Source organism: Hippopotamus amphibius, chromosome 9 (assembly GCF_030028045.1).
Source record: "Hippopotamus amphibius kiboko isolate mHipAmp2 chromosome 9, mHipAmp2.hap2, whole genome shotgun sequence".
Classification (NCBI taxonomy): domain Eukaryota; kingdom Metazoa; phylum Chordata; class Mammalia; order Artiodactyla; family Hippopotamidae; genus Hippopotamus; species Hippopotamus amphibius.
In genome coordinates this window covers 13293265-13319075 of record NC_080194.1, presented here as the reverse complement: position 1 = coordinate 13319075, position 25811 = coordinate 13293265, and the positions used below count along the sequence as shown (strand labels likewise).

General features: G+C 36.2%; 1 protein-coding gene across 1 annotated transcript in view; it reads right to left on the bottom strand.

The window, feature by feature from the left end:
- Positions 1-25811, bottom strand: part of CSTF3 (cleavage stimulation factor subunit 3) — a 73740-nt gene that overhangs the window by 3193 nt on the left and 44736 nt on the right. Inside the window, exons 4-17 of the mRNA XM_057750634.1 lie at positions 23878-23910; positions 23398-23495; positions 22107-22173; positions 21988-22022; positions 21777-21903; positions 12998-13075; positions 12041-12203; positions 10086-10195; positions 9583-9699; positions 9249-9323; positions 7726-7869; positions 7252-7354; positions 2766-2835; positions 1301-1496 (exon numbers count right to left, since the gene is read on the bottom strand). Coding sequence (XP_057606617.1) covers positions 1301-1496; positions 2766-2835; positions 7252-7354; positions 7726-7869; positions 9249-9323; positions 9583-9699; positions 10086-10195; positions 12041-12203; positions 12998-13075; positions 21777-21903; positions 21988-22022; positions 22107-22173; positions 23398-23495; positions 23878-23910 — 1416 coding nt within the window. The remainder of the gene's footprint in view (positions 1-1300; positions 1497-2765; positions 2836-7251; positions 7355-7725; positions 7870-9248; positions 9324-9582; positions 9700-10085; positions 10196-12040; positions 12204-12997; positions 13076-21776; positions 21904-21987; positions 22023-22106; positions 22174-23397; positions 23496-23877; positions 23911-25811) is intronic.

Sequence of the window (25811 nt, the reverse complement as noted above, 5' to 3'; positions counted from 1 at the left end):
TTCTGCCACCATCAAGGGATATAAGAGAATTTCATGTTCTCAAAATTTGCTCATATGCATTTGGCGGCAAATCTAAATGAGTACACCCACTGGGAACTGGTTTTTTCTCTCTTCCCCCTCTCACTTATATGCCACACACAAAAGCATAATAATCCTTCCCAAGTAAAGAAAATAATAGAAACAGAAATACAAGATGGAAAATTCATATTCAAGAAGTAGTTCTACTTAGTAAGATATGTTCATTAACTTCCTTAATTTCCATTTTTATCTTGGCAAAGTTGAAATAGCCTAAAAATTTCACATAATAGTCTTAATATGACTTTGGCTTTTCATTAAGAAATAGTTAAACCACAAGCAGAACCTGCTCATCCCTGAGCAGTAACCCCTTAGTTCAGAATAGGAACAGGGGGCTGGCACACAACTGGAGCTTCCATTAATGCAAAGATGTGAAGTTCATTTTAAACTGGTTCAGACACCAGGCCAGTGAGACCCAGGCTAAAAGAGGACAGTGAGGAAATGAAGAATGATGGTGAGGCACAACCTAATGCTGGTTGGCTTAAGACCAATCTAGGACTCTTGTGAATATAGCTTCCCTTTGGATTTCATCTTGGTCTTTGCTCACATGACACAGAAAAATCAAGAAATGACGGAACAAGGGTTTTCTCAGCAAGGGCTATTTCTAGGACTGTGTAAACATTAATCTTTCCTCTTGGCCTGAATGAGTTCAGGTTCCGCATTTGTTTGCTTATGACTCAGTAGTCTAAACAGAGGAGTTCCATTCCTAGATAAGCTAATTTCCTAAAGGGCCCCACTGAAGGAGCCCAGTTTTAAAGATACAAATCCTTCAAGGATTTAACAAGTTATAAATTTCTCCATTATATCTACAAAATATATAACAGGAATTACATTTGCTTTAAGATCTCCTGTCAAAACACACTCATCAGTTTTAAGAGCTATTAGAAAAAAACTAACCTATGTGACATTCAGATTTTCTTTTGTCTTTCTTCCCTCCCCCATCCCCTCCATCTGTCCACAGGTCTTAAGATATAAGGCACTGACAATTTCAGGGAAAGAATGAAAGTTTGTTAAATCTCATTTTAATTCTCATTTTGTTCAGTACTGTTGATATTCAATATTTCACAAACCCAAGGAAAATCTCTGAACGTTTCTGTATTCTCCAAATCTATTCTAAAACTAGATTAATTTCTATTTCAGAATTTAAAATGAAGTTTATCCATGAACTATTCTGAAACATTGGAAAAGTAAAGACACTACACATATCTTGAGCCCAAGTACATACCTTATACCCAAGTGCTTTTAGTTCACTTGCAGAGCAAGGATATAAATCCATGAACTTGTACCTATCTACCAGTAAAGCTGTTTCTTTGCCTTCATACTCTTCTTTGAATGCTGTAAACCGTCTTTTCTCCACTTTGAGTATACTAGCTAGATCACCAATGTTACTTTCAAAAGCTAGAAATCGGGCCCAGATTTCTCTGTAAGAAAATAAATTTAATCAATACTTCACTATTCTGTGTTTGGGGGCTTACAAAAAAGCTTTAAGTTCCCTTCCTCCCCACCCCACCCCCCTTTTTTTAAGTTATAAAAGTCTCTTTTTTTTATTATGAAGATTTCCAAACTTCAGAAAAATAGAGTAGTGTAATGAACTCCTATATACCATTACCTAGATTTAATCATTATTAATATTTTGCCATATTTGCTTCAATCTTGTTTTTGCTTAAGTATTTGAAAGTAAAGTATAGTCATCATAACTCTTCACCCTAAATACTTCCATATTTAAGGCTTTTTTTGAGTTTTTATTTATTTAGCATACCTTCCTATTCTTTGTGGTCAATAAGAGAGACCCTACAGAGGGTAAACTCTAGGTAGAAGAGTTGAAAAAGGAACCTAGGTTTCCAGTTTCTCCTCAATGATGTGGCTTCACCATTTTGTAGGGGCATGGATTAAAATGTAGAATACATTCTTGGTGCAATGTATGAATAAAAATATACTTCAAAATCTAACATGATTGCTCTTTATTTTTTCCCATTAATATGGATCACTGGGGACAAATTTGTGCCTCACCACTGCACTAACAGCCAAGATTAATTCTCTGAGACTCTACTTAAATGTCAGTAAGCACCTTTGTACAAAAGTAATACAATGAGTTCCTATTATATACTAGGTAGATGACTATCACAAAATTCCTATACTGGTAGACATTGTTGCTACTCGACAAGAAAGTAAGGATTGGTAAGGTTAGGAAATCTGCCCAAGGTGTAGTTGGCTGAGCTGGAATTCGAACCCAAGACTCCAAAGCCTTACTACTTTCACTGTACCACTATACCATGTTGTTCCTCTGGTAAAACTGACAGAGTCAAAACCATAAATCAGGGATACAATTTGTCAAACAAGCTTTCATTTTTGTAACAGTCTTTGCTCTCAAGTAAGAAGTAAAAATTTCAGAACTGTAATTTGTTCATATCAATTTCTAGGGATGTATAGAAAGATGTATTAAAATATTAATAATAAATTGCTAAGGCATCTCTCAAAATAATCCTAGTCAGTATGAAATTTTTTTTTAACAAATCTTAAACAGGCATGAAAATATTGCAGGCAGGCATTTGTATATTAAGCTTCAAGAGAGAAGGGAAATTTCTCCTGAAACTTATACTCACAACAAGCAAACATTCATCCCCTAGACCATAATTCAAGAATTAAAGCTGCCATTAGAACCCGATCAGAAAGTTTTCACAAAGGCTTACCCAGACTTCTCGGGAGGAAGACTTCCAGATGTCAAAACTCGTTCAAACAAAACTCGGGTATTATTGTCCTCTAGGATATTAAGGAAGATTTAAAATATGTTAAAAAAAATTCAGTCTTACAATTCAACAATGCATTATCTCATTTAATCCTCACAAAAATCCTGCTAACTATTATCACACCCAATATTTATAGATGAGGAAGCTTGAGGTTCAGAAAGATTGAGTTGATGTGGCTCACTGCTATTAAGTAATAGAGCCATAACTAGAAGCCAGGTCTTTTTACCTCTAGTTTAGCTCTCCTTCTATAATATAGTGCAGTTGTAATGTCCAACAATTTATAACAGTATGATATCTGAATCAGGTATCTTTTTTATATACTGAAAATTGCATACGTGTTGACATTACAAGCATCAGACTATTGATATTTTTTAAATACTCTGAACGTGAAGGATGACAACCTCAAACTTAGATATTTGATTTTCTTATTTTGCAGCACCAGGATTACTCTATATTTAACTAAATTCTTGTAAAGGTACCATATCCAGATTGGTAGATAAATATGCAAATTGCAAAAGAATAAGAATGGTTACCAAAGGTGGATTAAAATTTAAGAGGCTTGGGAGGTCCTCTGCAGCTGGAAGTGGGAAAATAATGCTTCTTGCTAAGCTCTAAGGGATCTACTAAAATTTGAGAATCCAGTAGTAAATTTACTAACCTTCTTTGAACTGTATATTTTAAATGGGTGCATTTATGGTACATAAATTATGCCTCAATAAAATTGTCTAAAAAAATCCGGCAGAGTAGTTGGCTTTTACTGCCTCAGGGCAGTTATTCAGTTTTCCTACATGTCCATAACATGCAAAATCAAACTAAGAGATTACATGTATTGAACCAAAGAAGATGGGACCGTATTCATGGCTTTCACCTTCAACTTAACATACTGTACTTAAAAAAAAAAAGGTAAATCTTGCATTTTATTCTTTTAGCTTTTCCTAGCTTTGCTGCAGACACACTTTTTGCCATTCCACATAAATTTCCACTGCTTATTAGGCGCTGTGTTCTCTTCCTGGAATAATGCATTTTTCTGTATTTTTACCTGGCTAACTATTGCTTATCCTTCAAGACCCACCTCATGTTCCTTTCTCTTACCCTCTAGCACAGTGCTATACAATAATTTAAATTTTCTGCTAGCCATATTTAAAAGAATAAAAGCAGAAAAAACAGATGAAATTAATTTTAATATATCTAAATTATCATTTCAACATGTAATCAATATGAAAAATTAAGATATTCTACATTTCTTTTCTACTAACTCTTTGAAATCTGTATGTATTTTATATGTACACCGCATCTCATTTTGGCTTAGCTACATTTCAAGGACTCAAAACTTAGTAGTCTAGTGGCTACCATAATTGCACAGAACAGTTCTAGAACTGAGATTACACTCTCCTCTCTGTGCTTCCAAAGGAATTCATTCAGGGCTCTATTATAGAATTTAGCACATGTCTTTCACAATTGCCACATCACCTTAAATAGTTAACATTTATTATATGCTTATCACATTCCATATGTAAGTCAAACACATGCAAAAATCCATTTAATTCTCAACAGTCCTATGGAAGGTACTCTTATGATAACCATTCTGCACATGAGAAATGTGAAACACCATCATACACCTAACCCCAGAATTTATGCCACAATTAAGAATCAAATGATGATGCAATTATGTTTACACATCTGATTCCCCCAGGAGAATGCTCTGAGGGTAAGAACGGAGTCCTATTCACCTCTGTATTTCCAGACCTTACTAACCAAAAGGTACTGAATAAATGATGGGTTGATGAATGAACAAACAAGACACTGATTTTAGCAGATAATAATGTTGACATCAGATTTTATTCTCAATTTTAGAGTAAAAAATATTACACATACTAGTAACTTTTCTAAAAAAATCAAGCAAAATAATATACAACTGGTGAGGAATATTCATTTCATACAAGAAAATTCATTTTTAATTAAATGCTCCACTGTCTTACTTTTTGGAGTTAAGTCCTTTTCCAGAGAGTGGAATCACTAAGTTGAAATATAAAATTATGTTTAAGTTTTATTCTTTTCTCCTTTTAGGTATACAGAATGCTATGTATTTCTAAAATATCATTAATAAATATCTGTGATATCTAATTTACATCTAATTATTTACATGGCATATAATTTTATATTTCTTTCTTAAATCAGTTTTTATACCAGATCATTTTTATTCAAGAAATTACATATCCTTACCAATGGCATTTTTTACAGAACTAGAACAAAAAATCCTAAAATTTGTATGGGGACACAAAAGACCCCGAATAACCAAAGCAATCTTGAGGGAAAAAAATGGAGCTGGAGGAACCAGACTCCCTGACCTCAGACTATACTACAAAGCTACAGTAATCAAGACAATATGGTACTGGCACAAACACAGAAATATAGATCAATGGAACAGGACAGAAAGCCCAGAGATAAACTATGGTCAACTAATCTATGACAAAGGAGGCAAGGATATACAATGGAAAAAAGACAGCCTCTTCAATAAGTGGTACTGGGAAAACTGGTCAGCTACATGTAAAAGAATGAAATTGGAACACTCCCTAACACCATACACAAAAATAAACTGAAAACGGATTAAAGGCCTACATGTAAGACCAGACACTATAAAACTCCTAGAGGAAAACATAGGAAGAACACTCTTTGATATAAATCACAGCAAAATTTTTTTTGACCCACCTCCTAGAGTAAGGGAAATAAAAATAAAAATAAATAAGTGGGACCTAATGAAACTTCAAAGCTTCTGCACAGCAAAGGAAACTATAAGCAACACAAAAAGACAACCCTCAGGATGAGAGAAAATATTTGCAAATGAATCAACAGACAAAGGATTAATCTCCAAAATACATAAACATTTCATCCAGCTCAATATCAAAAAAACAAGCAACCCAATCAAAAAATGGGCAGAAGACCTAAATAGGCATTTCTCCAAAGAAGACATACAGATGGCCAAGAGACACATGAAAAGCTGCTCAACATCACTAACTATTAGAGAAATGCAAATCAAAACTACAATGAGGTATCACCTCAACACCGATTAGAATGGGCATCATCAGAAAATCTACAAACAGTAAATGCTGGAGAGGGTGTGGAGAAAAGGGAATGCTCTTGCACTGTTGGTGGGAATGTAATACAACCACTATGAAGAACAGTATGAAGGCTCCTTAAAAAACTAAAAATAGAACTGCCACATGACCCAGCAATCCCATTACTGGGCATACTATATCCAGAGAAAACCATAATTCAAAAAGATACATGCACCCCAATGTTCATTGCAGTACTATTAACAATAGCCAGGACATGGAAGCAACCTAAATGTCCATCAACAGAGGAATGGATAAAGAAGATGTGGTACGTATATACAATGGAATATTACTCAGCCATAAAAAGGAACGAAATTGGGACATTTGTAGAGACATGAATGGACCTAGAGACTGTCATACAGAGTGAAATGAGTCAGAAAGAGAAAAACAAGTATCGTATATTAACACATATATGCAGAATATAGAAAAATGATACAAATCAACTGGTTTGCAACAAACATATGGATACCAAGTGGGAAAAGTGGGGGTGGGGGTGGGGGGGATGAACTGGGAGATTGGGATTGCCATATATACGTTACTAATAAGAAAAAAAAATCCAATTGTACACTTTAAATATATGCAGTTTATTGTATGTCAATTGTATCTCAATAAAAGTTCTTAAAATAAAATTAAAAAAAAAAAAAAAAAAGATATTACCTATCCTAAGCCTGCACGCCCCAACTAGAGAAGAACCAGCATGCTGCAACTAGAGGCACCCATGTGCTGCAAGAAAAGATCCCGTGTGCCCCAACTAAGACCTGATGCAGCCAAATAAACAAATAAATAAATAAAATAAAAGAAATTACATCATGGACTATGGTTAACTAGACTAAATAAGGTACATACATATATATACAAATCCTCTAGCCTATTGCCTGGTATAAGGTAAGAACTCAATAAAGGATGGCCACTATTATCATTACAACAAAATAGAAAAATAAAGATGCTCATAAACACAACGTTTCTGTTTGAAATCTCTTCCCCAGTAGCCTCACAGCATTTTACTTTACTACTTGGGCATCTCTGAGTTTTGGTGGCTAGAGATTCGTGGCTTTATCCTACTACTGTTGTAATTTTGAAGCTGAATTAAAGACCATTCAGCAGAGTCAAAAGGCATCAACCATTACTCAATAAGTATAAATTCAGAGCTGATAAGCCACAAATACTCCTTGAGTGCCTATCAAGTGCCTGGTTCTGGTGTGATGACAGAATTATAATACATTTGAGAAAGAAAAAAAAACCCAGCAACATAATTTCAGAGAATGACATTAATGGTTTAATATTAAGTAACCATTACAGATGTAGAATCTACTTACCATTGAGGTGAGAAAGATAGTCAATGTAGGCCAGGACATATTCTGGAATGTCTCCATATTTCTTGAGCCCCAGCTCAAAAATCTTAAAGGCAACAGATTTGTCCTAGAAGTAAAGAGAGGAAAGTACTGGTTTCCATGCAATGTCAGACAAGATACTCAAAGAGTATTACAACTATAACATCTAAATATGACAAAGTACTTAAGAATTAAAATGGAAATTAAAATCATGTTAAGTAAAAACTGCAGAGCTAAAAACCATTCAGGGGCATTTAGATTGAGAAATGTGGGGTTTAATAAGATATAAATTAGCAGGAGAGGGGATATGGATGATGCTCCATGTAATTTCACACAGACACACTAAGGCCTCCTTTAGGATAGGGAGCAGTTAAACCTTCATGACAGAGACTAGGACTGCCTTTCTTTTAATTATCTCAGATGAAGGAAATTATTTTATCTTTATACTGCAGTACTTACCTTACTACAGTAATACTCCATGAGCGCTGCAGTAACATAGACATGGTGGCGGGTTCTGGTATCTTCTCTTGCTTTTTTAAATATCATTCTTCCAGATTTGATGCCTTCTGCTCTTCTTGCAAATTTCATATACTGGATATATACCTACACAAAAAAAGTATGTTTTCTACAGATTAGGCAGAACATGATCCTTGTAGCACCCAATACAGGCTCACCTTACTTCAATACTAACATGTTTTGCTGTATAAGAAAGCAATCTTGAATACCTGAGAAATCAAAAAGTAAGATTATAGATATTGCACTATTTAAATCCACAAGCAAATTTTTTCTGGTATTAAAGATGTATGCAAATTAATTTTTTTAACTGAGATATTCACATAGCATAAAATTCACCCTTTCAATGTATAATTCAATAGTTTTTAGTATATTCACAAGGTTTTGCAATCATCACAACTATCTAACTCCAGAACATGCAGATTAAATCTTAAGGAAGGAATAAAAGTGAAAATACTACAGAACACTAGTATTTTCTTGATTAAGTGATTTAAAAGCCCACTACTCTATTTCCTAAAGACCTTATAATATAACTTTATTGATAAACTATTTGAGTCATTTTATACTTAGCACCTACAGAGTGCCCAGCACTTGATGAGTATGCAATTTGTTCAATGAACAAATGTCTCTGGACAGGGTGACTATGAGTAGGTGCTGATTTGCCCGGTTTTGATGACGTCAAACTACATTGCCCAGTTTAGACAGATAGATGGATGAATGAACTATGAATTCCTTGAGGAAAGGAATTTTACTTATTTGTCATTATACTGTGAAATCTAGCACAGTGCATAGCACAGATTAGTTTGCTAAATTAATTTTAAAGTGATGACTAAATGCAAGCAATTAGAGAAGTGAAATCCCAAGATAAACAAACAAAAAAGGAGTACAGCTGTGGTTGACTTGAGGCAGAGGGTCTAGAGCCCCACGCATTGGCCTGTCCCCTTCCCCTCCCACTGAAAGAGCTCTGTTGCACTTTTGCAGAAATTCAGGGCTTTGAAAACCACTATTACAGAGTAGAATTCAGGATAAAGTGAGTTCCTGTCCAACTGCTTCCCAGAATGTTGGTTTCTCCTGCCTCCATTTATTTAAAAAGAAATATTTATTAAGCAACAATTATGTGGTATTCAAACCATGCTCACGAGGAAGGTATTAGAGAAAGCCCCATTGTGGCTGTTTCATACTGATGTACTTTAAAAACAAAAAATGAGCAGAGAGCAGATCAGTAATTGTCAGGGGTTGGCAGACAGGGAAGGGTTGACTACGAGGGGGTCACATGAGGGAATTTCTGTGGAGTAAACTGAAGTGTTTTGCATTTTAACTGTGATGGTTGTCCCATAACTCTGTTATCGCTCAAGATGCATAGAACTAACAATTCAACAAAAACAGTGAATTTTACTTTATGTAAATTAAATTTTTTAAAAATTAAAGCAGAATGCAAAGGTGGGAAAGAGATTTGTAAAGCTACTTACCAAGGTGGGGTCAATATCCTCAATTGCCAGAAGTCTGTTATATATACTGTGAACTTTTTCATACTTCATGCGACTCTAAGGTGGTAGAGAAGTGGATATAAATATATGTTCATAAACAAGCAGGATTTGAGCTCTAAGGAATTCAGAGGCTGCACCCCACAAAGGCACCTGCTTTGAACATAAATATATAATGAGCTAAGGACTAACAACTGTTCATTTTGCATTATTTCTGTCTTCCAAAAGCAAGATGCCTAGCAAAGAAGCAGCCAGAAAAAAAATTCAGTGCTGAAGTAAAAAATCCAATTACAAGAAAGTTCTAAATGTTTTAACTCACCTCTTCATAATCTGCATATGCAAAATAAAGAAGCATATTCTTCTTTAATAAAGTGCTTATGGCTCTTTCATATATATTAGCAGCTTCATCACTAAATAATTTGGCATTATTCATATCCTAGGAGAGAAAAAAGAAAGCTAACTTATAATTTTAATATAGCTGAAAGAGAATAAAGCATACACTCACATATATATACCTATGGACACATGCATTTCTGGATTCTTAAAAAAATTCCAAAGACTTCTTCCATTATTTTAACATAAAGAAGAATCATACAAGTGCTCTAAATGATTCATCACTTTAATACATTAAAGAAGAGCCACCATGTTTTAATTCTAAGGTAGTCTAATCATATAAGAGGGTCACTAAGATTCTTAATGACATAAAATTAAAGTTTTCAATACTTGCACTTTATTACCAAAATTCAGTGTTATACTTTTAGCAAATTATTGCTATATCAAAACCATGAAAAGACCAAAAGGGAGAAACAGATGAATACTCACCCCCTTCTCTGCTAACAGTTTACTTGACTGCTCAAGATACTGGGCAGCTTCATACCAAATATCAGGGTGATGGCCCAGCACAAGCAGGCACTGTTCATAAGCAAACATAACTAAGGGAAGACATTTGCAACATTCAATCAGAGTAAATATTATTTTTAAAACTGTCAATACAAGCATCACAACTAAATTTTCAGGCTAAGACAGAGCCCTCAATAATCAATGATACTTAGAAATAAAAACCTTTAGTGATTTCTGGCATTATCACCTACCCAAACCCCATCCATTGATCATTTATTAAATTAATATTTATTGAGTACCAATTATATGCTAGGGAATGTAAAAGACACTGTGAATATACCAGTGAATAAGACTTCCTACACTCAAGAAGTCTGCAGTATATTGGGAAGATTGATATTAAGAAAGCAGTTATGAAAAGTAGTAAGTATCACGATGAGGAAAGTACAGTGTAGTCTTGACACTTACAGCAGCAGGACTTAACATAGTTTAGAGACTCAAGAAAGCCTTCACTAAGGAACTGACATCTAAGTGAAACCTGAAGAAGGGATAGAATCTGATCAGATGAGAGAGTAAGCAGAGGCAGGAAGGACAGGAGTAGATACAAAAATGGTATAGGCAAAGGGAACAGTACTTGCAAAGGCCTCCAGCTGAGAAAGCAAGGCAAGATTGAGGAATTTTTTTTAAGTTCCAAATTCTAGTGCTGACAGTGGCAGAGTTAGTTATATCAGACTAACTCTCCTGAAAAAAAAAATCATAAACTGAAAAATACAAAAAGCAATTATTAAAAGGCACCAGAGAATGGCCAAAAGAAAAAGAAACCAGAGAGGTTTGAGCCCTTAAAAAACTGGCATCACGCTAAGTGAGATACATATTTAATACGGCTTTTCTCCTCAAATGTACATCCCTATGTGTACAGTTCTGGGATAGCTAGAACTCAAGTCAAATGCTGAAGTCTTACTGGCTTGAGGTAAGTAACACAGAGTTCTGGGTTACAAGAGCAGCTGGAAATTAAGAGGGAAAATCCCCCAAAAGAGAGCCACAGAAGGTGGAGGCATAAATGCCCTCAAATCTTTAACTGAACCTAAAATAGACATACACAGAATACAAAGAGCCTGAGCAGAAAGCAAAGCTGAAAGAGCTGGACAGATATCTCATCAGCTGCCCACTGTAATGGAGACCAAGTTTGGAATCTGAGTCCCATCAAGTTAAGAGAGTCTGCATAAATACCTTGAAATTTCCATTATGTCTTGGGAGTAAAGACTATATCTCAGCACTAAGAGATTTACCGTGAGATAAAGGTCACTAACACAGACTCATCCTAACAGTGTAAAACCAAGCCTCCACAAGGTCCAGGAGACCTGCCAGTAATTTAACTCCCTGCTAAAATAAAACTCAACATTCTTCAGAGGAAAGTAACAGAATCTAGTCTTTACTATGTATCATTTACACATCTGTACAATGTCCAAAAAACTTTTTAAATGTCTAGATTTGTGACAAAACAAAAAGATGTGACCCATTGTCAAGAGGAAAAGAAATCAACCCCACAATGGCCCAGATGTTGCAATTAGCAGTCAAGGATTTTATAACTATTGTTATAAATATATTCAAGGATATAAAGAAAAAGACAGTAATGGCCATGGAATTGCAACAGAAAAGGGAAAACTACAAAAAATATAAAAATTTCTAGAATGGAAGTTTATAGAACTGAAAAGTAGAATATTTGGAAATGAAGAATTCACTAAATGGGCTCACCAACATATTGGATATGATAAAACAAAGGTCAGTGAACATGGAGACAGATCTATAGAAATTACTGAATCTGCAGAACATGAGAGAAAAAAAGAATGGGGTAAAAAACAGCCCCGGTAACCTATAGGATAATAGCAAGTGGCCTAACATATATATAACTGGAGTCCCAGGAGGGTTAATCTTGTTACCTCTTTTAGTTATCAGGGTCTGATCTTCTGTACGAAGAGGGTTGCTCTTTTCCCACTGTATGTATTTCTTCCACATATCCACCTGCTGAGCTTCTTGAGGAGTATTCTGAGGAGGCACTGAGGGAGCATTGCGGTCCAAACCTTTCATTACTGTCTCATATTCCTAGACAACAAGGATTTAGAATTCTGCAGTGAGCTGAGGAAGAACTAAAACGTATGAAATGGAATTGATCAGTTTGGAATACTTTTTCAAAATGCCTATTTTTTCCAAATACTACTTTGTTAACATAACCTAAAAACTATTTAAGAGCAGGGATAAAGATAATAGAAGATTACCTACCCAAGAACAGGTTCCCAGGACTGGGTGAACAGAAGAGCCCTGGGCTCTCTCTGCATGTAATCTAGGAAGTCACTCTTCAGGACAGAGGAGTTACAGATCAACATGACTCATGGTCTGGTGGCATCATTACTGCCACCTTTGGAAAAAATATCTGTCTTTTAAAATTTCAGTAGTTCATAGTACTGGGCTATTTTCCCTAACTTCTAACAGTGTCAATGAATGGAAAGGTATGTACACAAGACAAAACTCTGTCCCTGAGAGCTATGTCTTTAGACCACAGGGTAGAACAGTATTCAGATATGTATGAGCGGATAGGAGGGATGGATAACAAATACTTGATCAATTCTAGACAGAACTTTGTCTCTATGACCTCTGTTTCTATATTTTAAAAAATAATTTCTGCCAAACTTGATTTATTCTATTTTATCCTTTAACATGCCTGTAAAGAGGTATTTTGCTTCAAATACATCATCTGCTCAGACAATGTAATTAACTGTCATTAGTTAAGATTACTAATGATTGAAAATGTTAAGAGTAACACCAGATAGGGAAAGCTCCTGTGTAAATAACATATTCATAACAAACATTACAGTAAGTGGCCTGATGGAATTCCATACCTTTGCTACCCGCCTAGCATTCATGTAGTCTCTACTCCGATCTTCAATCATTTTTTTAGCTAAATGAATATTGATACCCTAAGGGAAAAAAAAAAACAAAAAAAAAGCATATTATTTTAAAATCAAGTAGATTTTAATATTAGCATAATACAGTATATTCATTTGCTAAATTACTTTAAATTGTTTATTTTAAGAGGTTTTTTGTTAGTAAAATAAAGGTTTGATCACATTATATGCTTAAGAGATCAAGGAGGATCTGCCTATGTGTCAAGAGATGGCAGTAAATTTCCACATGTCAGGAATTTCTAAAGATAGGGAATGATTTAGAAAGGATCAATTATTTCACATAAAATTCTACTAATAAAGAACGATGTACAGAGACTTTGCTGGTGGTCCAGTGGTAAAGAAACCATCCTGCAATGCAGGGGACGTGGGTTCGATCCCTGATTGGGGAACTAAGATCCCACATGCCGCAGGGCAACTAAGCCCACACACTACAACTACAGAGGCCACATGCCCTGGAGTCAGCAAGTCACAACTAGAGAGAAGCCCGCGTGCCGCAACAAAGACCCAAAACAGCCAAAAAAAAAAGAATGATGAACACATTCATGTAGGTGAATAGCCATGGCTTATTTCTAAAAGCCTTTTTCTATCTAGGTCCACATAACTTTAAAAATAAATGCAGGAGAAAAAAGATGGCGGCGAAGTAGAGAGACATGGAGTGCATCCCTCTCCACAGATGCATTGGGAATGCACGGAAGGACGCAGTCATTCCCACAGAGAACCAGCTGAACACCAGCAGACAGCCTCGGACACCAGAAAGGGCTGCGGGGAGCCCGACATAGCCGGTAGGGAGGCATCTACGAGGGCTCAGAGAGGGTGAAGCGGCGGAGCTGTGGCAGACGGGAGGGAGTGAGAAACATTCGGAGGGTCCGCAGCGCAGCTCAGCGTTCCCGGACCGAGGCATCAATCCGCGGCTGAACGGAGCGTCCGGGAGCGGGAGCGTGGGAACCGGAGAGCTGGTTCAGGGTGAGAAACATTGTGGCTGGTAGGGTGACGGACCGAGAGGACAGGAGGGAGGAGCCCCGCGGAGAGGAGTGCCCGTCCCTGAGAGCTGCCCGGCCATGATGGCGGCTGGAGGCTGCAGGCTCCCGGGCGGGGGGGAGGAGCCGCGCGCATAGCCTTTCCCTCTCTTTCGGTGCCTCTGCAACAGGCAGTGGAGAGACGCCCTGCGGGCCAGCTAAGGCGCTCAGGGATAACACGCACCCTCAGGCGCTCGGGTGGGGCTAGATTAAAACTCCTTGCAACGCCAGCAGCAGGGAGGCTGCCGAGAGAAAAAAAAAAAAACAGCATCAAAAAGAAAAAAACCCCGAGAGAGGCCCAACTCTAAGACTTTCTGTGCAAGCCTGAGCCACCAGCGCCCTCTGCAACAGGCACCTCCAAGCCTGACTGAAACAACAGTGCGCCACTGCTCACTCACTCCCAGGAGAAGGAGCCACTATTGTACCCTCTCCCTCCCCACACACCGAGGCTTACAGACGAACAATAAAGGAACCTCTGCTGGTCACAGAATAACGCAAAAAAAAAAACCCAAGGCAAGGAGAAGGACACTTACAGCTGAGACGCTAAGGAAACAGAAATAGAAGTATCAATACCTATTGAACTGGTCCATTCTGGGATCAGTTCTGGATTTTTTTTTTCTCTTTCTTTCTCTCTATCTCTTTTTTTTTTTTTTTTTTTGATTTATTAAATACGATCTTAGCCCTAAGGGATCTACAAGTTTTACAACATAATTTTTTAAGGATATTTTTTATTCTTTTTTTTTTTTTTTTTTTGCCTTTTTTATATACTTCTATATCTAGCTAAGTTTTTAGTAGTACGGACAAAATATCTTTCATACTTTCCTTTCATCCCTTTCTTTTATACACTTCTATTCCTTTCTTTTTCTTTGCATATTTCCAACCACATTACGCTCTTCTGTTCCTCTTTCTTCCAGCCATTTTAAGTGTATTTTATCTTAACATACTTCTAAGCAACACTATCGGTCTGCTCAGACTCCTTGCTCTATTCTCCAGATGATGCACTGCCTTGGTATTAATATTAGGCTTTTGTCTTTATCTTAGTTCTTAATACAATTGTCTAACTACATTCTGAGAATCTCCATTCTCTCTGGTGGTACTCCAGCTCATTTCTATATTTGATCCTAGCTTACAAAACCTCCCTGGATTGATGTTTGTATGTGTAGGGTGTTATTTGTTGTTTGTTTGCTTTTGCTTTTGTCTCTGATTTGTTCTGTTTCAGTTGTCAATATCTGCTGGGTTTCTCTTTGAATATCTGATAGCACACTGGGGTTCTGTCAGGTCTTTCTAGAGCCTTATGTCCTAACGGATTCAATAATTGTGTGTCTTATACATGTATGTGTTTCCTAGACTGAATATTCGTTTAATCCAATACTTGGACATTAGTCTGAGGCTTGGACAGTCTTCTATAAACACCTCTATCACCAGGACAAGCAACCCCAAAAGCTTGGACAACCATGAGGAAACAAAGAAACCCCATGCAGGCAAAGGAGCAGGAAAAAAACCCACAAGACCAAATAAATGAGGAGGAAATAGGAAAAATGCCTGAAAAAGAATTTAGAGTAATGATAGTAAAAATGATACAAAATCTCGATAACAAAATAGAGAAAGTACAAGAAACAGTTCATAAGAACTCAGAAAAACAAACAGCAATGGATAACAAAATAACTGAAATTAAAAATACTCTAGATGCTATAACCAGCAGAATGACTGAGGCAGAAGAACGAATAAGTGAGTTGGAAGATAGAATGGGAGAAATAAACGCCACAGAGCAGGAAAAAGAAAAAAAAATAAAAAGACTAGAAGACAGCCTCAGAGACCTCAGTGATAACCTTAAACGTACCAACATTCGAATTATAGGCATCCCAGAAGAAGAAGAAAACAAGAAAGGGTCTGAGAAAATATTTGAAGAGGTTATAGTGGAAAACTTCCCCAACATGGGAAAGGAAATAATGAACCAAGTCCAAGAAGCACAGAGAGTCCCATACAGAATAAACCCAAGGAGAAATACACCAAGACACATATTAATCAAACTAACGACAATTAAACACAAAGAAAAAATATTAAAAGCAGCAAGAGAAAAGCAACAAACAACATATAAGGGAAAACCCATCAGGATAACAGCTGACCTTTCTACAGAAACTCTGCAGGCCAGAAGGGAATGGCAGGATATACTGAAAGTCCTGAAAGAGAGAAACCTACAGCCAAGAATACTCTACCCAGCAAGAATCTCATTCAGATTTGAGGGAGAAATCAAAAGCTTTCCAGACAAGCAAAAGTTAAGAGAATTCAGCACCACCAAACCAGCCTTACAACAAGTGCTAAAGGAACTTCTATAAGTAGGAAACACAAGAAAAGGAAAACACCTACAAATACAAACCCAAAACAATTCAGAAAATGGTAATTGGAACACACATGTCAATAATCACTTTAAATGTAAATGGATTAAATGCTCCAACCAAAAGACGCAGACTGGCTGAATGGATACAAAAACAAGACCCTTCTATATGCTGCCTACAAGAAACCCACTTCAGACCAAGGGATACATATAGACTGAAAGTGAAGGGATGGAAAAAGATATTCCATGCAAATGGAAGTCAAAAGAAAGCTGGAGTAGCAATACTCATATCAGACAAATTAGACTTGAAAGTAAAGACTATTAAAAGAGACAAGGAAGGGCACTACATAATGATCAAGGGATCCATCCAAGAAGAACATATCACAATGGTAAATATCTATGCCCCCAATATAGGAGCACCTCAATACATAAGGCAAATGCTAACAGCTATAAAAGGGGACATCGACAGGAACACAATTATAGTGGGAGACTTGAACACCCCACTTACATCAATGGACAGATCATCCAAACAGAAAATAAATAAAGACACACAAGCTTTAAATGACACATTAGACCATCTCGACTTAATTGATATTTATAGGACATTCCATCCAAAAACGACAGACTACACTTTCTTCTCAAGTGCACATGGAACATTTTCCAGGATAGATCACATCTTGGGTCACAAATCACACCTCAGCAAATTCAAGAAAATTGAAATCATATCAAGCATCTTCTCAGACCACAACGCCATGAGACTAGATATCAATTACAGGAAAAAAACTGCAAAAAATACAAACACATGGAGGCTAAACAATTCACTCCTAAACAACCAAGGAATCACTACAGAAATCAAAGAGGAAATCAAAAAATATCTAGAAACAAATGACAACGAAAACACAACAACCCAAAACCTATGGGACGCAGCAAAAGCAGTTCTAAGAGGGAAGTTTATAGCAATACAGTCCTACCTTAAGAAACAAGAAAATGATCGAATAAACAACCTAACCGTACACCTAAAACAACTAGAGAAAGAAGAACAAAGAAACCCCAAAGTGAGCAGAAGGAAAGAAATCATAAAGATCAGAGCAGAAATAAATGAAAAAGAAAGGAAAGAAACCATAAGAAAAATAAATGAAACTAAAAGCTGGTTCTTTGAGAAGATTAACAAAATTGATAAACCATTAGCCAGACTCATCAAGAAAAAAAGGGAGAAGATGCAAATCAACAGAATTAGAAATGAAAAAGGAGAAGTCACAACGGACACCTCAGAAATACAAAACATCATGAGAGACTACTACAAGCAACTATATGCCAATCAATTGGATAACCTGGAAGAAATGGATACATTCTTAGAAAAATACAATCTTCCAAGACTGAACCAGGAAGAAATAGAAACCATGAACAGACCAATCACAAGTACGGAAATTGAGACTGTGATTAAAAATCTCCCAACACACAAAAGCCCAGGACCAGATGGATTCACAGGCAAATTCTATCAAACATTTCGAGAAGAGTTAACACCTATCCTTCTCAAACTCTTCCAAAATATTGCAGAAGGCGGAGCACTCCCAAACTCATTCTACGAGGCTACCATCACCCTGATACCAAAACCAGGCAAAGATGTCACAAAAAAAGAAAACTACAGACCAATATCACTGATGAATATAGATGCAAAAATCCTCAACAAAATACTAGCTAACAGACTGCAACAGCACATTAAAAAAATCATACACCACGATCAAGTGGGGTTTATCCCTGGGATGCAAGGATTCTTCAATATACGCAAATCAATCAACGTGATACATCATATCAACAACTTGAAGGATAAAAACCATATGATCATTTCAATAGATGCAGAAAATGCTTTTGACAAAGTTCAACATCCATTTATGATAAAAGCTCTCCAGAAAATGGGCATAGAAGGAAATTACCTCAACATCATAAAAGCCATATATGACAAACCAAAAGCCAACATTGTTCTCAATGGAGAAAAACTGGAAGAATTCCCTCTAAGAACAGGAACAAGACAAGGGTGTCCACTCTCACCACTACTATTCAACATAGTTTTGGAAGTGTTAGCCACAGCAATCAGAGAAGAAAAAGAAATAAAAGGAATCCAAATTGGAAGAGAAGAAGTAAAATTGTCACTCTTTGCAGATGACATGATATTATATATAGAAAACCCTAAAGACTCTACCAGAAAACTGCTAGCACTCATTGATGAGTTTAGTAAAGTAGCAGGATACAAAATTAATGCACAGAAATCTCTTGCATTCCTATACACTAACAACGGAAGAGCAGAAAGAGAAATGAAGGAAACTCTCCCATTCACCATTGCAACAAAAAGAATCAAATACCTAGGAATAAACCTGCCTAAGGAGGCAAAAGATCTGTATGCAGAAAACTTTAAGACATTGATGAAAGAAATCAAAGATGACACAAACAGATGGAGGGACATACCATGTTCCTGGATTGGAAGAATCAACATCGTGAAAATGACTGTACTACCCAAAGCAATTTACAGATTCAATGCAATCCCGATCAAATTACCAATGGCATTTTTCACAGAACTAGAGCAAGAAATCTTACGATCTGTATGGAAACGCAAAAGACCCCGAATAGCCAAAGCAATCTTGAGAAGGAAAAATGGAGTTGGTGGAATCAGGCTTCCTGACTTCAAACTATACTACAAGGCCATAGTGATCAAGACAGTATGGTACTGGCACAAAAATAGAAAGGAAGATCAATGGAATAGAATAGAGAACTCAGAAGTAAGCCCAAACACATATGGGCACCTTATCTTTGACAAAGGAGGCATGAGTATACAATGGAAAGAAGACAGCCTCTTCAATAAGTGGTGCTGGGAAAATTGGACAGCAACGTGTAAAAGAATGAAATTAGAACACTTGCTAACACCATACACAAAAATAAACTCCAAATGGATTAAAGACCTACCTGTAAGGCCAGACACTATAAAACTCCTAGAGGAAAACATAGGCAGAACACTCGATGACATACATCAAAGCAACATCCTTTTTGACCCACCTCCTAGAATCATGGAAATAAAATCAAGAATAAACGAATGGGACCTCATGAAACTTAAAAGCTTTTGCACAGCAAAAGAAACCATAAACAAGACTAAAAGGCAACCCTCAGAATGGGAAAAAATAATTGCCTATGAAACAACGGACAAAGGATTAACCTCCAAAATATACAAGCAGCTCATGCAGCTTCATACCAAAAAAACAAATAACCCAATCCACAAATGGGCAGAAGACCTAAATAGACATTTCTCCAAAGAAGACATACAGATGGCCAACACACACATGAAAAGATGTTCAACATCACTCATCATCAGAGAAATGCAAGTCAAAGCCACAATGAGGTATCACCTCACACCAATCAGAATGGCCATCATCACAAAGTCTGGAAACCACAAATGTTGGAGAGGGTGTGGAGAAAAGGGAACTCTCCTGCACTGTTGGTGGGACTGTAAGTTGGTACAGCCACTATGGAAAACAATTTGGAGGTTCCTTAAAAAACTACAAATAGAACTACCATATGATCCAGTAATCCCACTCCTGGGCATATACCCAAAGAAAACCATAATCCCAAAAGAAACTTGTACCATAATGTTTATTGCAGCACTCTTTACAATAGCCAGGACATGGAAGCAACCTAAATGCCCATCAACAAATGAATGGATACAGAAGATGTGGCATATATATACAATGGAATATTACTCAGCTATAAAAAGGGATGAGATGGAGCTATATGTAATGAGGTGGATAGACCTAGAGTCTGTCATACAGAGTGAAGTAAGTCAGAAAGAGAAGGACAAATATTGTATGCTAACTCACATATACGGAATCTAAAAATGGTACTGATGAACTCAGTGACAAGAACAAGGACGCAGATACAGAGAATGGACTGGAGAACTCGAGGTATGGGAGGGGGCAGGGGGTGAAGGGGAAACTGAGACGAAGCGAGAGAGTAGCACAGACATATATATACTACCAACTGTAAAATAGTCAGTGGGAAGTTGTTGTATAACAAAGGGAGTCCAACTCGAGGATGGAAGATGCCTTAGAGGACTGGGGCAGGGAGGGTGGGGGGGACTCGAGGGGGGGGCGTCAAGGAAGGGAGGGAATATGGGGATATGTGTATAAAAACAGTTGATTGAACCTGGTGTACCCGCAAAAATAAATAAATAAATAAATTTAAAAAAATAAATAAATAAATAAATAAATGCAGAGGTAGCAAGGAGACACAGACATTATCATTTATGCCTAGTAGTTCTCAAAGAGTAGTCCAAAGATGCCTATTCCCCAAGACCCTCTCAGAGGATCCGTAAGATCAAAATAATTTTCATGTAATACTAAGACATGATTTGCCTCTCTCACAAATATACAATGGAGTTTTTCAGAAGCTACATGACATTTAATATCATAGCAGATAGAATTTTGAAGCAGATATGAAAATCTGTCTTCTATTAAGCTAGATACCAAAGAGATTTGCAAAAATATGAAATAATGCCACTCTTCTCACTGAATTTTTTATTTTGGAAAATACAGTTTTAATACTATTTATGTTAAAATATAAGGAGTCTATCACTGTAAACTTTAAATGAATTAATAAATAAATATCTTGACATTTTCTCAATTTTAATTCCAATATGCTAAATATTCATAGGTAAAAGCCACATTAAAATTAAAAGTTCTTTGTGGTCTTTAATACTTTTTAACATCCTAAGACCAAAATGTTTGGAGACCCACTGGTCATGCCTATGAGGAAACAGTTTCAATACCCTACATAGTTCTTCCAAATCACAGTGGACATGTGAGAAACTTTCTTTTAAAGATAAAGCTTACTTGGCATGTATGTTTATATAATGGGCTTATTAGTTAAGTTTGTTAAATCATTTGCTTATGAGACAAAGATCTTGGACCACAGCCTCACATCTCACAATTGCAAGGCAATAATCGTATTATTGGAATTAGGTGAAAGAGGTACATTGCAACTCATCATTACTACTGGAAAAGCAATTCTAGAAAGGAATTGTTTCACTAGAGATCAGTGGCAACGTGTGTGTGTGTGACTGTGTCGATATGGTTTAGCACTGATTAAAAATGGTTTTGTAAGAATTATAATTCTCCCAGAGTATTCTCTAAAAAATATGAGTAACATGAGACTCTCAAAACATTAGGAATGGTTCTTTCATTACTCTCAATATGAAAACAAACGTATGCAGCACTGATATCCAGTATCTGATATTAGAAAGGCTAGACTCCACAAATCCACAATGCATAAAAATTAAAATGGCTTGGTCATAATAACAAACTACTCTGGCCTAATTTACCTCTTCATACTTGTTATAGTCTCTCCACAGTTGTTCAATGTTGATCATTGGATTAACACAACCTCGTTGATAAACTCTTCGAACAGCTGTTATTCTCTGATTTTCTGCATAAGATCCAACAGCTTCCCTGGCATTGGATAAGAAATGCCATCAATTATCTTATAGCTAAATCAACTGTTCACACAGAAAATAAAACTATAAAAATACTTACACGCCTTTTAAGAAATTGATGTAATCCACCCAAATCTAAGAAATAAAATAAAATGTTAGTATCTTTCTTAGTAGTTTCAAATTTATTAAGTGCATGTATTAAAAAAATTTTAACTCTACCTGATAAGACATAATTTCCATTCCAATTTTATCCAGTGCAAAGTCATATGCTTGAGCCATTTTTTCTCTGAAATAAATGTGAAAGACAAGTTTCTTAGAAAAATTGTATGTTATTAAAATGCATCTACGGGGCTTCCTAGGTGGCACAGTGGTTAAGAATCCGCCTGCCAATGCAGAGGTCTATGGGTTCAATCCTAGCTCCAGGAAGATCCCATATGCCACGGAGCAACTAAGCCCGTGTGCCAAAAAAAAAAATAAAATAAAATGCATCTACAACTAAAATATAATCATGACTTCTGATCACATGATCAGAACAGCATTTAAATATTTTATATAAACAAAATGTAAAGATTTTTGTAAGTATGTAAAGTTCTTTTGCATTTAGCTTGTCAATGTCAGTAATTTATATACTTTGATTCTTTTACCTACTACTTTTCAAAGATAGGGGCCATGTTTTGCATATCTTTATATCCTTTAAAGTGCCTTATACATCGAAGATTCAAACGTGGAAATATCTGGTTCTTTGATTAAGAAGGTAAGCAATGTCTGAAGACCTATTAGCTCTGAAGTAAAATTTAGGGGGAAAGAACTTCTTCAGTGTAAGACAATAAAGGATAACGAAGAAAAGAAAACAAAGATGGAATTCTGGTTATAGAAATAAATTTGCCTGTTTGTTATATGCAAAAACAGCATTTTATTTAGATTCAACAAAGATAGACAGGCGGGGGTAAGTCCTAGTGAGGAGGTCAAGTACACAACGATACCATTGTCAAAGATGCCTTGGAATATTTAAGTAGCATATTACAGTGTAACCTGCGAAGAGTGGTGCCATGACAAGTAATAAGACGCTTTTTATTAAGTTTGACAACTCTGTCAACAAAGTGATTCAGAGTTGCAAATGTACAGTGTTTCAATATAGAAGAGGGGCTTGGATGATTCAATTCTCCAGAATAAATCTAATGCCAGTGGCTTTCTCTGAAGCAATCCTAAATTTTCAAATCCTTAAGTTTCTTCACCCCCTGGAGTTAAAAGGTGTGAGTTTCTATGGGATTGACTCTGTGCCTGGGGATGACTTACATTCTTAAGATCCTGATTTACCCAGTGCTTGTGACAGCCTAGAGGGGTGGGATAGGGAGGGTGGGGGGAGGGAGGCTCCAGAGGGAGGGGATATGGGGATATATGTATACATATAGCTGATTTTCTGTGTTGTACAGTAGAAACTAACACAATACTGTAAAACAATTATACTCCAATAAAGATGTATAAAAAAAAAGATCCTGATTTAACTTACTTGTAACTTGGTAGTTTACCCTTGGTTTCTCGGACATATGAAAGATAACACTTCCATAAATCAATGTGCAAAACCTTCATAAGGCATCTCTGAAATAGCTGTAAATGCAACAAAATATTAACAGAATCCACAGTTAAATAATTTTCACACGTACATAGGTGAAAATGGAACATTAAAGAAACAAATTCAGCTCCTTTCATGAATTTATCTCTTACAAGTAAATGACAGATGACAATTCCCTCTATTTTGTTTAGATAATCAAAATCATTCTCATAATTTTGGTCAGCAGAGTATAATAATTTTCCAAAATTTTATTATGAACATTTTCAAGCACACAAAAGGGTTGAATAAGTACAACAAACTCCTGTATAATCACTAACTAGATTCAATAATTAACATTTTACTGTATTTGCCTTACATATGTTAAAAGTCCTAAATTAAACTTCAGCATAAATTCAAAGTATATTTAAGAGGACTCACCTTTTCGACCTTGTCATAATTTTTAGCTTTAATCTGCAGAGAAACAGAGAAAAATATAGAATTAACACCATTTTTTTAGAGCACTAAAATACTTTGAGTGTTTTAATTAAGCTTGTAAATTCACTTCTACACTTTCCTATTAATTCTGCCTTTCAAAAATAATAAATAAAAGTTTGAACCCAACATGGATAATGTGTGTTGTAAATATGCCTTACATAAATTGATTCAGTATGGAAAAATTTTTATACATTCATGTTGAAATTTTGTGAATTTAAGATTTCGTAAAACAGTCACAAGATGAATAAAGAAACATAAACAAGGCATACTTGAATAGGGCTTTAAGTATCTACTGAAGACAAACTTAGAGCTTTATTTTCCCTGAATAGCTATTACTAGAACAATCTGAGTAGGGTAGTAAAAAAGATTTGTGAATTTTGACGACACATAAATTTTAATCACTCAGTCAACCTACTATACTCCAGGCTCTGTGCTAGGCACTGGGGCTACCACAGTGAACAAAACATGTATAGTCTGACTATGTCCTCATCAAGCTTAAAATTTTACAGGAAAAACAAGTGCCAAGATAGGGGAACTATAGTGTGCTATGGGAGCATTTAGGAGGAGCATGAAGCTCAGACTTGGGGGGTTGCAAAGGACTTCCTGGAAGAAGTTAAGATGTTAAAAATGAAGTGTTAGTTCAGAATGGCCACCATGAAAAAGGCTACAAATAATAAACGCTGGAGAGGATGTGGAGAAAAGGGAACCCTTCCACACTGCTGGTGGGAATGTAAATTGGTGCACCCACTATGGAGAACGGTATGGAGGTTCCTTAAAAATCTAAAATAGAGCTACCATATGATACAGCAATCCGACTCCCACATATCTGGAAAAGAGGAAGACTCTAATTTGAAAAGATACATACATGCACCCTCATGTTCACAGCAGCACTATTTACAATAGCCAAGACATGGCCACAACCCAAGTGCCTATCAACAAATGATTGGCTTAAGAAGATGTGGTGTATATATTCGATGGAAAATTACTCAGCCATAACAAAGAGTGAAAAATTGCCATTTGCAGCAACATGGACTAGAGAATAGTATACTAAGTGAAGTAAGTCAGACAGACTGTGAAATATTATGTATCACTTCTGTGTGGAATCTAAAAAAAAATACAAATGAATCTATATACAAAACAGAAACAGACTCAGACACAGAGAAAACAAACTTATGCTTACTGAAGGGGAAAGGGAAGGGGAGAGGGATAAATCAGGAGTGTGGGATTAACAGATACGAGGATGAGTCAAGTTATCCACACTGTGGTTATAGTAAAACTTCTGTAAATTCTACAGCCAGCATGCAGATAATTTTTGACTCACCCGTGTACAAATGACTACACAAAAAACAGATAAGCAATGAGGATTTACTGTATAGCACAGGGAACTATATTCAATATACTACTATGGAAAACCATAATAACCTATTATGGAAAATAATCTGAAATATATATATACACACACCCACATAACTTGCTGTACACTTGAAACTAACACAATATTGTAAATCAATTATACGTTAATAAAATAAAAAAAAAAGAATGAGTTGTTAGACTGGTAAAGAAAGGGAGGAGTTATTCCAGGCAGGAGGAGTGGCAATGTACAAAAACAAAGGTTAAATAAATGTTAGTTTCCTTTTGAGTATTTTCATCAGATGGTAGGTGGGGTTAGTTGTTCAATTGTGATACATCAGCAAATCTTTGTATCAGCCTGACAGGTAAATAATTTGGTTAGAGAAATCTTGGCTTGTGGTCCTATATAATCAGTAGTATATACAAATTTCCCCACTGCTTTCTGGCTTAAGGTACTGCAGATTAGAACTCTGGTGACAGGCTCTTTTTTCTTTTGCTGATTACTTGCTCTTTCTCTTTGCAACTTG